The sequence below is a fragment of the Erpetoichthys calabaricus genome, chromosome 17, assembly GCF_900747795.2.
Source record: "Erpetoichthys calabaricus chromosome 17, fErpCal1.3, whole genome shotgun sequence".
Taxonomy (NCBI): domain Eukaryota; kingdom Metazoa; phylum Chordata; class Cladistia; order Polypteriformes; family Polypteridae; genus Erpetoichthys; species Erpetoichthys calabaricus.
In genome coordinates, this window is record NC_041410.2 from 99,677,889 (window position 1) to 99,691,773 (window position 13,885).

The 13,885-nt window shown below is 45.2% G+C and overlaps 1 protein-coding gene across 1 annotated transcript in view; it reads left to right on the forward strand.

Annotated features, from left to right (window-relative positions):
• The first annotated feature begins 981 nt into the window (after positions 1-981).
• The window catches only part of LOC114667386 (transitional endoplasmic reticulum ATPase-like), a 41,004-nt gene continuing 28,100 nt past the window's right edge, over positions 982-13,885 (forward strand). The window contains exons 1-4 of the mRNA XM_028822665.2: positions 982-1,165; positions 9,983-10,094; positions 12,704-12,876; positions 13,719-13,861. Of these exons, the coding sequence (XP_028678498.1) occupies positions 1,146-1,165; positions 9,983-10,094; positions 12,704-12,876; positions 13,719-13,861 (448 nt within the window). The 5' untranslated portion in view covers positions 982-1,145. The remainder of the gene's footprint in view (positions 1,166-9,982; positions 10,095-12,703; positions 12,877-13,718; positions 13,862-13,885) is intronic.

The following is a 13,885-nucleotide window of genomic DNA, read 5'->3' on the forward strand; positions in this document are numbered from 1 at the left end:
CTTAGTTACTGTTCTGACCCCCCTTGACGTCCTGTTTTGGAATCAACAGGCTGACCAAATGTGTTGACGGGCCAGCATCACGGAGAAGGACCGAGAAGCGGGCTGGCAGTGTGGAGCTCCTGAAGATCTTCTGGTAGGGCACACCTTAAAATAGCCCAGTCTTCAGAAAGTGGCCCCAACACTTCTCCTGGGCCAGCCATTCTGTGATGGGGCACTAAGGGGCATGGCCTGCATGCGGGCAGGGGCACAGGCCTGGTCTCACAACTTACCAAAACTAGGAAAAGGGGAACAGCATGTATGGTCTTGTTGGCAAGACTGGTATATTTAAAAAAAATAATAATAATAGACTTTATTTATAATGTCTGCCATGACCGTTGGACTTTCAACTTTGCCGTCTAAAAACGGTAGTCTTTATTTTGCAATAATGTTGTGCCTCCCGATGTATTTCGCTATGTGCGCCGATTATGTCCACAAAACACGGAAGGAGGGTTGGGGTACCCACGGGTATGCCCCCTGTAACGAAGGGGGAAAAATGACGAGGCAACGAAAGAGAAAATATACAAAGGCCCGTCCGAGGCTCGAGCTCGTCATTCGCTATAAAAGGCACAAATGACGCTCCAAGCTCTCCAGCCTCGGCCACCATTCCTTCCCAGCCAGCGCCACAATAGCAGGCGATCAAAATCACATGGCGTAAGCCTCGGGCCGCTATAACGGTTTGCAACTTTATAGGCGCACTTCGGTGGTGAACGTCGCCTCGGAGAACTTTCCAGAAATGCCCGTTTCACACGCAGCAGAAAAACAAACGCCCGCTTTACGGCATACATCTGCTGCACTGAGCCGAGCCCAGGCCGCCTGTCCCTGCCCTAAAAGAAGGAGCTGCCGTCTGGCACGCTGAGCGGCGCGCGTCTCTCCAGCCCCTTCTTGGCGGTTGGCATCATTCAGGGCGGCTCTCGTCGGCGCCTGCGCACTGCGCACTCCGCCTTCCCTCCCGCCCGGGCGCTCGAAACCCGCGACTGCGAACGAGGAGGCAGAGACGCGTCCGGCTTGTGTGCACCCGCAGCAGCCTCTCCAAAGTGCGACACACGGCGCCGCGCGCACGGCACAGAGAGAGAGAGAGGGGGAAGAGGCTCGCGACAGTCGCCGACATGCCAGCGTCCGGAGCAGAGTAAGTAGCGCTCCGCTCCAGGGTGGCTGGGCAGAGCGCGTGGTCGCGGGGTGACCGAGTCCTTGGCAGGGGCGTTTTAGGCCGTGCTCTTCGGGCGCTCGCAGCTACGGCCGGCCTCACTCGAAATTCGGACACTCGTGCGCGTGCGGGCCCCAGCTGGGCGTTCGTGCCAGCCGAAAAGAGCCGACCGGGCAAAGTGAGTGGCAGGGATGGGAAAGTTCGAGGGGTGGGGCGGCAGGCGGGCGCGCCGAGTGTTTCAGTTTGTAGAAGTCCCGACACACGCGTTGTCGTTCTCAAACTCTGCGGGCAGCGTTCGTTATTTCCAGAGGGGTGATCAGCAAAAGGAGCCAGCAGGCATCGCTGTAGTGAACAACACGAAATAATCAGGAGAGTCAAATGACAGGACACATTGGCACACATGCGTAGTCAGCGAACGACTGCCAGTCTGGACTGTGGGACGACTCCTGCGTATGTGTACCCACTGGAATGTGGCGAGAGCGTGCCAAGCCCTCCGCCGAAAGCAGACATGCCAGGAGTAGACCCCTCCGTCTGGGCACTGCGTGGGCTATTTCATTAAGGGGCCATGCCAACTACCTTCAGTGTAGTTTGGATTACTTTGAGGTCCACCGTTTTCGTGTATTTGGTAGAATCTGGTGATGTTAAAAAAAGTGGTGTCAGTGGTGAGGTGGGTAGCGGCTGTCGTTTGTACAAAAATATAAATAGCGAAGTAGCTGGAGCGGCACATTAGAGCAGGCCCCGGACCGATTGGGGGTTTGGGACAGTTTGACACGTTTAAAGTGTTACACATGTGAAGTAAACGCGTCAGACGTGAATACACAGGTGGACACTCATTAAGGGTAAAGTCCTCACAAACTCTCGGAGTGGCAGCTCTGAGCCCACGGACCTGGCCTGCCAGCTCAAACCCCATTGCTGCACCATTGGGCCCTTCAGGAGGGGTGCTGAACGATGGCTGACCCTAAAGGTGTCCCCTCAGGGATTCATAGAGTGTATCAAATAACGCAGCGTATCTCAACCTTTAAGTGTTTGTGACCCGAGTTTTCATGACAGTTTTAATTGCGCCCCCCTAACGTTTTTTTTGAAAGGAGCCCATTAATACCAATTTGTTCTTTTTTAATTAATGATGCATATTTTATTAGAAACAGCTCAACTTTTATCAACATTTATCTAACTCTAGATTTATTTTTCTAGTATCAGAATGTTTCAATAGATGTATTTTTCATATTTCCGATTCTTGTTTTCTTTTTTTCACATTTTCGCACCCCCCTTTTTGTTACTTTGTGCCTGCCTAGGGGGGCCCACAAATATGAAAAGAAATGAAAAATCAAGGGACCAGATAATGTGGTAGGTAGTAGGAGGGCAACTTGCTGCCATTGATGGGTCAGATTGACCTGTAGTTATCTAGTTTTATAAACTGGCAGAGAGGGGCACTGGTTAAGGGTTTGGATGGGTTGGGTTCAGACCTCACTACTAACTCTGTGTGGCACTGAGCTGGTAACTTCACCTGCCTGAGCCAATTGTATCTCCGACGTTGTGAGTCTCCTTGGATTGCGGCATCCTCTGAGTAATAAGACATTGCACTTTCACCCATTTTTAGCCAGTCGTATTCTTAGAAAAAACGAGAAGGGGGTCAATTTAAGAAGCGATAGAAGCAGAAAGGAGGCTGATAATAGGATTCTGTACAGTTCTGTCGCGCTCCTCTCACTACTCAAAGTGCTCTCCACGACCCACAATCTCCTTACTGTCACCTGCGTGAAGTCTACACAGTGCATGCGTTTAGGACTCGGTGCTCAGGTAATAATAATAATACATTTTATTTATATAGCGCCTTTTCCATGCTCAAGGCGCTTGGTAAGTGTTATTGCGGAGTTTGAACGCTCAGCATTTGATCTGGAGTCTCCGAGAGTCAGCCCCATTACAAGTCCAGTTACAAAAACACCAAAAAATAAGAAAGCAAAGCAGCATGAGATGCCCACCGCTGCAAAGCGTCTTGCCAAGTTCGAGAATCATTCAGATGAGATTGGCTTTTAAACGAAGCAGGCCTGTGTTTGTTAGATAGCACCTTTGAATTCACATTTCTCTATTTGTTACTAAGGTGAGTCGTGTGTCAGTTTTGTGTTTTATTTGGTTGTTTTCTATTCTTGTATGGAAGAGGGTGACGTGTTGGCGCAGCTGAACTGAGCTCTGCTTTGATTCCCTTCAGTATGGCATCTGTGCTTTCTCCCCGTTCTCAAGTAGGTTTTGCTCCCACAGTCCAGGAAGACGTGGTGCCAGGCTCACTGACCACTAGAAATGCCTTTAGTCCTCGTAAGAGAGTCACGTGTCACAGCAGTTGCTTATGGGATGTATCAGACGTTCCCATGACCTTAAAGAGTAAGGGTGTTATTCATTTAATAATACAGTTTTCCTTCTCTTGCTCCAAATCCCAGACTTCAGTTTAAACAAGGCCGAAGTGAAACGTTTGCCAGAAATATCAGCCCAGCGTCGCCAGGCCAAGAGCAGAACATTTGAGCTCCTGCCATGGCGGACTCTGATGACGTCAGGAGGAATTTTGGCCCAGCGCAGGCGAGTCTTTTTTAGGATCCAGAGACATTTTCAAACCTCGGAGTGTGGCAATCGGTGCCTGGCACATTTGTGGAGTAAGGTTCCTTGTATCACAAGGACAGCTGCGGCTCTGAACCTTTAGCCTTACTTTTTCTAATCCTGGACGCTGAAACTGCCCGTCCTCATGTTACACAGTCTGGAGTTCTTGCTTTTGCGTTAGAAGCGAGACACAAGACATTTGGGACTATCTAGCGAGTTTAAAGCTGTCCCATGACGTGATGTTTAACTTTAGGAAGGGCCACCTTTCTGCATCTGTGGTGTGAGTAAAATATGAGCTGAGTGGCCGAAGTCACAGTCCACACAAATGTGCAGTGACCTGCAGAACTAAACGTGGTGACCCATTTCTCTGTTATCTCTTAGATGTTTAGCCGTTCTTTGTAACATCACCGTTAACAGTAAGAACATCTCGGTCTACAGTTGAGTCTCGTTCAGAGGCTTTGGGGATGCCCAGCGAATCGGAACAAGTGTGTGCGGTAGACAGAGTGAAAGACGAATAGACGCGAGCAGCGCACGTCCCTGCTGTTTCCCATTTCCCGATCTCTGGAATAATCCTGGTGTTTACGTACTCCCTGACGTGGAAAGGAAGCCGAGCTGAACGGGCAGCAGCTCAGCATTAACAGCTTACTAACAGGTGGTGGCCATGTGCAGGAGCCGGATGTCCATACAGCCGCTTTGGACCATCTGCAAGGGGCCTCGGCTTATTTGTGACGTTAATGCTGGGCAGTCTGAGAAGAGGAAGCAGATCTGACATCCACGTGCTCAGCAGGCAGGGGTGTTCTTGGACCCCGAGGTCCAGCATCAAGTGGGCATGACAGCGAGGCGTTTTAGCATAAAGAGGACGACAACAATGGCAGCTGTAGCTGCTGCTGATGGGTAAGGCAGCGCCGAGCACGAGTGAAACGTGTGGAGAAAGAAAGTCCTCCGTTCAAAAGTTCACTTTAAAAGATTTAGTGAAAATTCAAAGACAAAAGAATTGTCACACACGTAGAAGTAAAGGCAAAACATTAGGAAAAATGTCTCTTCTGTAAACGCAGCTTTCCTTGTCAAACTTTAGTTGTTTCTACACTTAAAGATACTTTACTTCTTCTTCTGTACGCTTTAAACGTACGTCACTCACATTCAATAAAGCACGTTGTCCTTCATGTTACTTGAGGCACACAAGGCACTGTTTAAAACTCTGTGCCCACCACACCTTACACCTGGCAAGGCTGGTCACTGACTGAGTATACGCTTTAGTCAGAGGGGCTACAAATAATTAGAAAATACCAATGCACTTACTTAGGAACCTCCCACAGACTTCTCCTTCTTCTTCTTCTTCTTTCGGCTTCTCCCATTAGGGGTTGCCACTGTGGATCATCTTCTTGTCCTCTGCATCTTGTTCTGTTACCCCAATCACCTGCATGTCCTCTCTCAACGCCTTCTCTTAGGCCTTCCTCTTCTCCTCTTCCCTGGCAGCTCTATCCTTAGTACCCTTCTCTCAGTATACCTCTCAGCTCTCCAAACCAACGCCATCTCGCCTCTCTGACTTTGAGCTGACCCTCTAATGTCCTCGTTTCTGATCCTGTCCATCCTCGTCACCCCCAGTACAAATCTTAGCATCTTTAACTCTGCCACCTCCAGCTCGGTCTCCTGTGCCACTGTCTCCAGCACATATCACACAGCTGGTCTCACTACCGTCCTGTAGACCTTCCCTGTCACTCTTGCTGGTACCCGTCTGTCACTCCTGACACTCTTCTCCACTCTGCCTGCACTCTCTTCTTCACTTCTCTTCCACAATCCCATAGACTGTGCGCTCATATTTAGGTAAACTGACTCTTACAGCAGTTTTCATTTATTTAGTGCAGTTTCATACAAAACATTTAGCTTTACAGAAATTGAAAAAAAAAATGACAGTTACAAAGGTAAAATAATAAACAAAAAAACAACTAAATAAAAATGTAAAAAGTGAGTCAGCCGTGAAGGGGACAACACAGAATGGCGGGGACCATAGGAGACAATATGGCACCAATGATGTAGAGAAAGAAAAGTGCAGAGTATGGGGGGGGGCATAAAGAATTGGCTTCAGCAGCACAAGTCAGGGCCGCTGGTGCACAGTGGGTGACTGATGAAGACACTGCTCTTCTTCAGGCTGTCAAAAAGAGATGCCATTGAGATAAAATGAAAGAGAGTGGATAAATAACAGTGAGTGAGCGACACACGAGATTTAGTGAAGTGGCGCAGACCTGACAGTCAAGTAAAAGTGCAGAGACCTGAGACCTGGCAGATGAGGCGCTGGGCAGGTCTGTCTGGGGGGCAGATAGCGAGATCTCTTGTATTAAAAAACTAGCAAAATACCCGCACTTCGCAGCGGCAAAGTACTGCCTTAAAATTTGTGTTAAGAAGAAAAGTAAACCTTCTTAAACTGAGGGAAAATATCCCAATAATTATTTGTTAAGGATCTCTTTGTGTACCATGCTGTCAGTTCGGCCCTCCGGTTGTAATATGACCAAGCTGTGCGCTGAGCTCACTCTCGAGCATGCAACGTACAGTTGGCCGTGTGAAAAGCAATCTCGCCTCAAATCAATGCCAGCCTTTTGTAGGGTCTGCCCCTGTGACTTATTAATTGTCATTGCGAAGCAGAGCCTTACTGGAAATTGGAGGCGTTTGAATTGAAATGAGTTTCACCGATAACTTGGCATCCAGCTTTTGAGAGTTTAAACATTCATAAACATCAAAGTGTCCACTACTCAAATCGTCACCTGTGAATCTCAGATGTTTAAGAGGCATTGCCGGTTGTCCAAAGGTGTAAAATATTTAGCCATTTCGGTACACTTGAAAGCGACAACCAAACAATTCAGCGGCAGCCATCAACTCCCAAGCAGAACCACAGGTGAGGGCTTAAGCATTTCAGTCTTCTAGTGCTCCTGTGTAGTGTGATGATCTCCTGTACCGTCATCAGTCCACACCTTGAGCCTGTGCCAGTCATTCAATACATAAGACACAATGCCCCTCCGGATATCAAGAGTGAGCCTGATATGGCCGTGCAATATGTGACACAGAGAATGGAAAAGGCAGTCGCCATCTCTGGGCATGGATACCACTGGGTAAGTGACAGTTGTTTGATCGATGGTGATCACCTCGATAGACATGTTAAAGGGGGTACAATTGGAACGATAAAGGAAATGGGTACCTGAACAATGTGAACGAAGTCTAAAATACCTACACAATAACTATAGTGGTAATAAACGAACAATAAAAGAGCAGAGAAGCCGTGGATTAAATAAAAAGGCTGCAGTTATCAGCAGGGAGACGTGAATACCGTGGCGAAGCAAGGAAGGGAATGAGGAGACCGGAGCGACGGCCGGCCTATTAGCACACCGTATTTGTGCTTCCTTTTCATCGTCCCTGACGAACTAAAGTTGCAAAAATTTGTGTTCCTCAGTCAGCATAAGTCAAAGACTGCCAATCAAGTGATACACTTGTCCCTGGACTTCAAATGAAGGCACAGCACCCAATGACGTCATTTGAAATGCGCTGTTGTACTTTCGACTGTTGTTCAAGAAATGCTCACTTTGAGGATGTTCGCCATTTAACAGGCCCTCAGGAAGCTTACGTAAAGGAGTGAGAGAGACTTCACCAGCGTTACAGCACAAATACTCACAGTCAGTATCCATGGATCCAGTGGGTACTGTTTTGTTGTTTTCGTGTGAGCCGCTTTTCATTATTGGGGTCACACCAACAAGCAGAAGCTCGATTAACTTGTGGATTTTTCTGTGAGTATTTGGCGGCAGCGTCACGAAGTTATTTCCGTTCAGCTGCATCAGAAAATGTACGACGACGCCTGACATGCCTCCTTTTTACTGTTTTCTCACAGCTTCCGAAATAAGTACGTACGTCGGTTTCGGTTAGCGCAGGGAAGCCGACTACCAGATTTCATGAAGATGGGGCCATAAATATGAAAGTTTAACATGGCGGACGTTGTCAACTGTTATGACCATCACACGTAGAATTTCAAAATGAAACCTGCTTAACTTTTGTAAGTAAGCTGTAAGGAACGAGCCTGAGAAATGTCAGCCTTCTACCTACACGGGAAGTTGGAGAGTTAGTGACGAGTGAGTCAGTGAGGGCTTTGCCTTTTATTAGTACAGATAAAAACATTTGCAGTGAAGTTAATGTCGTCGTTTTTCACAGTACAGTGAGCCCCCCGCCTGTCACGGACGTTACGTTCCAGACGCATCAGCGATAGGTGAAAATCCGCGATATAGAAAACCATATAAATAAACATTTATGTTATAGTTTAAGCCTTCAAATAGCCCCCCACACACTTTAAACACATGTAAACTTATTAAAACACACTTTGTAAACACATGTGGTACGTGGATGTCGGGCTGAGGATAGATATGAGTAACATCTCTCTGTTATAAAACATTTTAACGTCACGCAAGACAAGGCAGTGAGACAGAAGGACAGCTGCTGGTCAGGCTCTTAAATGAGCGACGGGCAGAACAAACATCTTGGCAGACGCAGCACACAGTCCACTTCTCCTTAGCGCGCAGTCAGCTCCCCGCCTTCACAGCGCGAAGTGGCAGGAGTGTAGCGCGCCTCCGGGGACTTGGGTGTGTGTGTTTGAAGTGAAGCGATGGAGACCGGATCATCTCGGACAGACACTTTGACGACACGCCCTGCTTACAAACAATTAAAACAAGTTCACTGACATCTGACCTCACACACTTCAGGTGCTCCCAGCTCTTAAAACAGCGACAAGCAGAACACGCAGCTCAGCAGATGATCTGAGCAGCTCTCCTCAGCGTGTGTTCAGCCCTCCTCCTCCGTCAGAAGGCACAGAGCGACAAGCAGAACAAGCGTCTTGGTAGAAGCAGCACAAAGCCAGTAGCTGATCCGTCCACTTCTACTTAGCGTGCGTTCAGCTGCCCGTCTTCACAAAGCGAGTGGCACGGACGCGAAGTGGCAAACGGACAGCTGCTGTACAGGCTTTTAAGTGACTGACGCCAAGCGTGACAAGCACTGCCCACAGCTGGCCAGCAGCAGGACAGCAGCTGAACCGATCGCATCTCCTTAGTGTGCGCTTAGACCCCCCTCTTCACAACCCGAGCAGCGTTACAAGTGCCGCGAGAAAGAGATGTAACCACGCCTGGGGCAGGAAGTAAAGGACAAATGTTGTTTTTACAAAAGTTTTAAAGTAAACATGAAAATGTAACAATTCCCATGAAAATAACAATCTCTTTAAATCGTTTATCTGGTAAACCAAACCCAGGGGTGGGTGAGCGAAGCCAGCAGGGGGCCGAGCCCCCTAGTAATACCGTATTTACCCGTGTAGCATGCGCACATTTTTTCCCGAAAATTAGCATTAGAAAATCAGGTGTGCGTCATACATGAGGAAATTTGTTTGTGTAATGTTTACTTCTGGGCGGCACAGTGGCGCAGTGGGTAGCGCTGCTGCCTCGCAGTTAGGGGACCTGGGTTCGCTTCCTGGGTTCTCCCCGTGTCTGCCTGGGTTTCCTCCCACAGTCCAAAGACATGCAGGTTAGGTGGATTGGTGATTCTAAATTGTCCCTGGTGTGTGCTTGGTGTGTTTGTGTGTGTCCTGCGGTGGATTGGCACCCTGCCCGGGATTGGTTCCTGCCTTGTGCCCTGTGTTGGCTGGGATTGGCTCCAGCAGACCCCTGTGACCCTGTGTTTGCATTCAGTGGGTTGGAAGATGGATGGATGTTTACTTCTTCTGCTTGGGCTCTCTCACTCTCGCTCTCACTCTCTCACTCTCACTCTCACTCTCTCACTCTCTCTCGTCATGCAACAAAAACAGAAGGGCATTTCACGAAAAACCTGCCCTAAACTCTTCCTATACAATTACAATGTGCGTTGTACACGGGGAAAATTTTTTTCGTGATTTTCTTTGTAAAAATTAGGGTGCACATCTTACACGAGGGCGCGTGCACACGAGTAAATATGGTAATAATAGTATTAATAAATCTGCGATGTAGCGGGGGCGCGATAGCTGAAACGCGATATAGCAGGGGATCACTGTAACTCTCTGATCATTGAGCAGTCTGCAGTGTCCTGAATGGCGTCGGTCGCACTGCTGGCCTTATCTCAGGTCCTTGGTATGCCAGCAGCAGTCTAAATCTGTGTGCAGGTTAGTGATGGGCACAGCGGGGCATACGCGTCTCATGTTTGTGCACATCTGCCTCTCTTCAGATCAAAGGATGAGGATTACTCCACGGCAATCCTGAAACAGAAGCACCGGCCAAACCGGCTCATCGTGGACGAGGCCCTCAACGAGGACAACAGCATCGTCTGCCTGTCTCAGGTGAGGCTGTCGGACGGCGGGCTTGGGCAGCGGTTGGAGTGAAAGCTGTGAGGTCAGTGAGGGTCCACATTGAGAACACAGGCTGGCACATTTCTGATTCAACCTTTACATCAGGAGAATGTTGAGCGTTTCAGTTTTGCTGTTAAAAGCCAAAGTAGCAGGTGACCCCAAAAATAATTTGTACAAGAATATAGTTGCAAGGTTAGCTGCACTTTATCAAATGAGCTCAGTAAGACTCGGCGCTTTTGGGAAGCTTGGCATCGAGTTATATTTCCTCTAATCAAATGCGTTACCATAAACTGGAACTCATATCACTAATGTAATGTGTGTGGGTAAGTGCTGGGCAACTTCCAGTGCGCGTGCTTTGAATTTGTCTGTTAAAAAAAGAAGATAGATAGATAGATGTGAAAGGCGCTATATCATAGATAGATAGATAGATCGATAGATAGATAGATAGATAGATAGATAGATAGATAGATAGATAGATAGATAGATAGATAGATAGATGTGAAAGGCGCTATATCATAGATAGATAGATAGATAGATAGATAGATAGATAGATAGATAGATAGATAGATAGATAGATGTGAAAGGCGCTATATCATACATAGATAGATAGATAGATAGATAGATAGATAGATAGATAGATGTGAAAGGCGCTATATCATAGATAGATAGATAGATAGATAGATAGATAGATAGATAGATAGATAGATAGATGTTAAAGGCGCTATATCATAGATAGATAGATAGATAGATAGATAGATAGATAGATGTGAAAGGCGCTATATCATAGATAGATAGATAGATAGATAGATAGATAGATAGATAGATAGATAGATAGATAGATAGATAGATAGATAGATAGATGTGAAAGGCGCTATATCATAGATAGATAGATAGATAGATAGATAGATAGATAGATAGATAGATAGATAGATGTGAAAGGCGCTATATCATAGATAGATAGATAGATAGATAGATAGATAGATAGATAGATAGATAGATAGATAGATAGATAGATGTGAAAGGCGCTATATCATAGATAGATAGATAGATAGATAGATAGATAGATAGATAGATAGATAGATAGATAGATAGATGTGAAAGGCGCTATATAATAGATAGATAGATAGATAGATAGATAGATAGATAGATAGATAGATAGATAGATAGATAGATGTTAAAGGCGCTATATCATAGATAGATAGATAGATAGATAGATATATAGATAGATAGATAGATAGATAGATAGATAGATAGATGTGAAAGGCGCTATATCATAGATAGATAGATAGATAGATAGATAGATAGATAGATAGATAGATAGATAGATAGATGTGAAAGGCGCTATATCATAGATAGATAGATAGATAGATAGATAGATAGATAGATAGATAGATGTGAAAGGCGCTATATCATAGATAGATAGATAGATAGATAGATAGATAGATAGATAGATAGATAGATAGATGTGAAAGGCGCTATATCATAGATAGATAGATAGATAGATAGATAGATAGATAGATAGATGTGAAAGGCGCTATATCATAGATAGATAGATAGATAGATAGATAGATAGATAGATAGATAGATAGATGTGAAAGGCGCTATATCATAGATAGATAGATAGATAGATAGATAGATAGATAGATAGATAGATAGATGTTAAAGGCGCTATATCATAGATAGATAGATAGATAGATAGATAGATAGATAGATAGATAGATAGATGTGAAAGGCGCTATATCATAGATAGATAGATAGATAGATAGATAGATAGATAGATAGATAGATAGATAGATGTGAAAGGCGCTATATCATAGATAGATAGATAGATAGATAGATAGATAGATATATGTGAAAGGCGCTATATCATAGATAGATAGATAGATAGATAGATAGATAGATAGATAGATAGATAGATGTGAAAGGCACTATATCATAGATAGATAGATAGCTAGATAGATGTGAAAGGCGCTATATCATAGATAGATAGATAGATAGATAGATAGATAGATAGATAGATGTGAAAGGTGCTATATCATAGATAGATAGATAGATAGATAGATAGATAGATAGATAGATAGATAGATAGATGTGAAAGGCGCTATATCATAGATAGATAGATAGATAGATAGATAGATAGATAGATAGATAGATAGATAGATGTGAAAGGCGCTATATCATAGATAGATAGATAGATAGATAGATAGATAGATAGATAGATAGATAGATAGATAGATAGATAGATAGATAGATAGATAGATAGATAGATAGATGTGAAAGGCACTATATCATAGATAGATAGATAGATAGATAGATAGATAGATAGATAGATAGATAGATAGATAGATAGATAGATAGATAGATACTTTATTAATCCCAAGGGGAAATTCACAAATTTCACAAAGAAAGAAGTTTCTGGGTATTCAAATTAAACGTCAATGCGTGAGAATAAAATCAGAAGCCTAATTGTTGCTGACTCGATTATGTAAGTCGCTCTGGATAAGCGCTTCTGCTAAATGTACAATTGTTAAAATGAAAAAGTAAATTTTGCTGCTGCCTTTGTTTGGGCTTGACGTCTGCAGGATTGTCTTTTGTCACAGAGTAAGATGGAGGAGCTACAGATGTTTCGTGGGGACACAGTGCTGCTCAAGGGGAAGAAGCGTCGGCAGACCGTGTGCATTGTCCTCACCGATGACACCTGCGTTGAGGAGAGAGTGCGAATGAACCGCGTGACACGGAACAATCTGCGTGTGCGGCTGGGCGACGTGATCAGGTAAGAAAGGCGCGCGTTTCTGACGTCGTTCGGAGTAGCCACGTTGTGCCTTCCTCTTCATTAAATGGTTGCACTCATTGTAAAGGTTTAGCCTGAATTCACCCGTCACGTCTCTCATCCTCTGGCACGTGAAGCAGGCACCCGTCCAGTGAGCTCTTGTAGAAGTGAGGCATTGCTCTGTAATACCTGAAGAGCCTGTGAACGTCACGTCCAACATAATTGGAACTTAGGGCGTAATCTTTTTACAGCCCCATTGTCATTATGTTATGTACTTGGTAACTGGAATTGATTCTTAGATTCAGAGCAGTGGTTTGCCACGAGAATACAATCGATTTACTGTACAGCCTAGCTGAAGTTTAGCAACCAGGCTGTCTGTTCGTCTTATACCGAATAGTCTTAGCTCCTGCTCTTTGGCCATTTTTAATGATGCAAACACAACAAGAAATCTTCACTTGTGTGCCCGATGTTTCGGTTTTGACCAAACCGCTTTGCCTGACCACAGGTTATCTCCATATAAATGACATTGGAGTGTACAAAGAGAAGAAACCCGCCTTTTTGAAATCTCACGCTGCCTTTCCAGTACACATCTTCTCTCCCAAATTCGAATTCGATTTAACCCACCATGCTGTGTATCGAGGCGTCTCGTTTGATTCGCTCTTGTTTATCGCGGCCCCAGAGAGTGATGATGAGTTGCATTTGAGACTGACCAGCAAGGCAGAGTTTCATTACACTCTCTATAAAACTGTAGTCATTTCAAAGTGTTTTGGTTTAACTGAGTCAACAGTAGCGCTACTCCCTTCCTGGAGGACTTCATTATCGTCTTGTGTTTTATATTTCTGCAGTATTCAGCCATGTCCAGATGTAAAATATGGGAAAAGGATTCACGTGTTACCCATTGATGATTCCATCGAGGGGCTGACTGGCAATCTCTTTGACGTGTTTCTGAAGCCGTACTTCCTAGAGGCCTACAGACCAGTGCACAAGGGTAAGTGCCAAGTGGCCCGTGCAG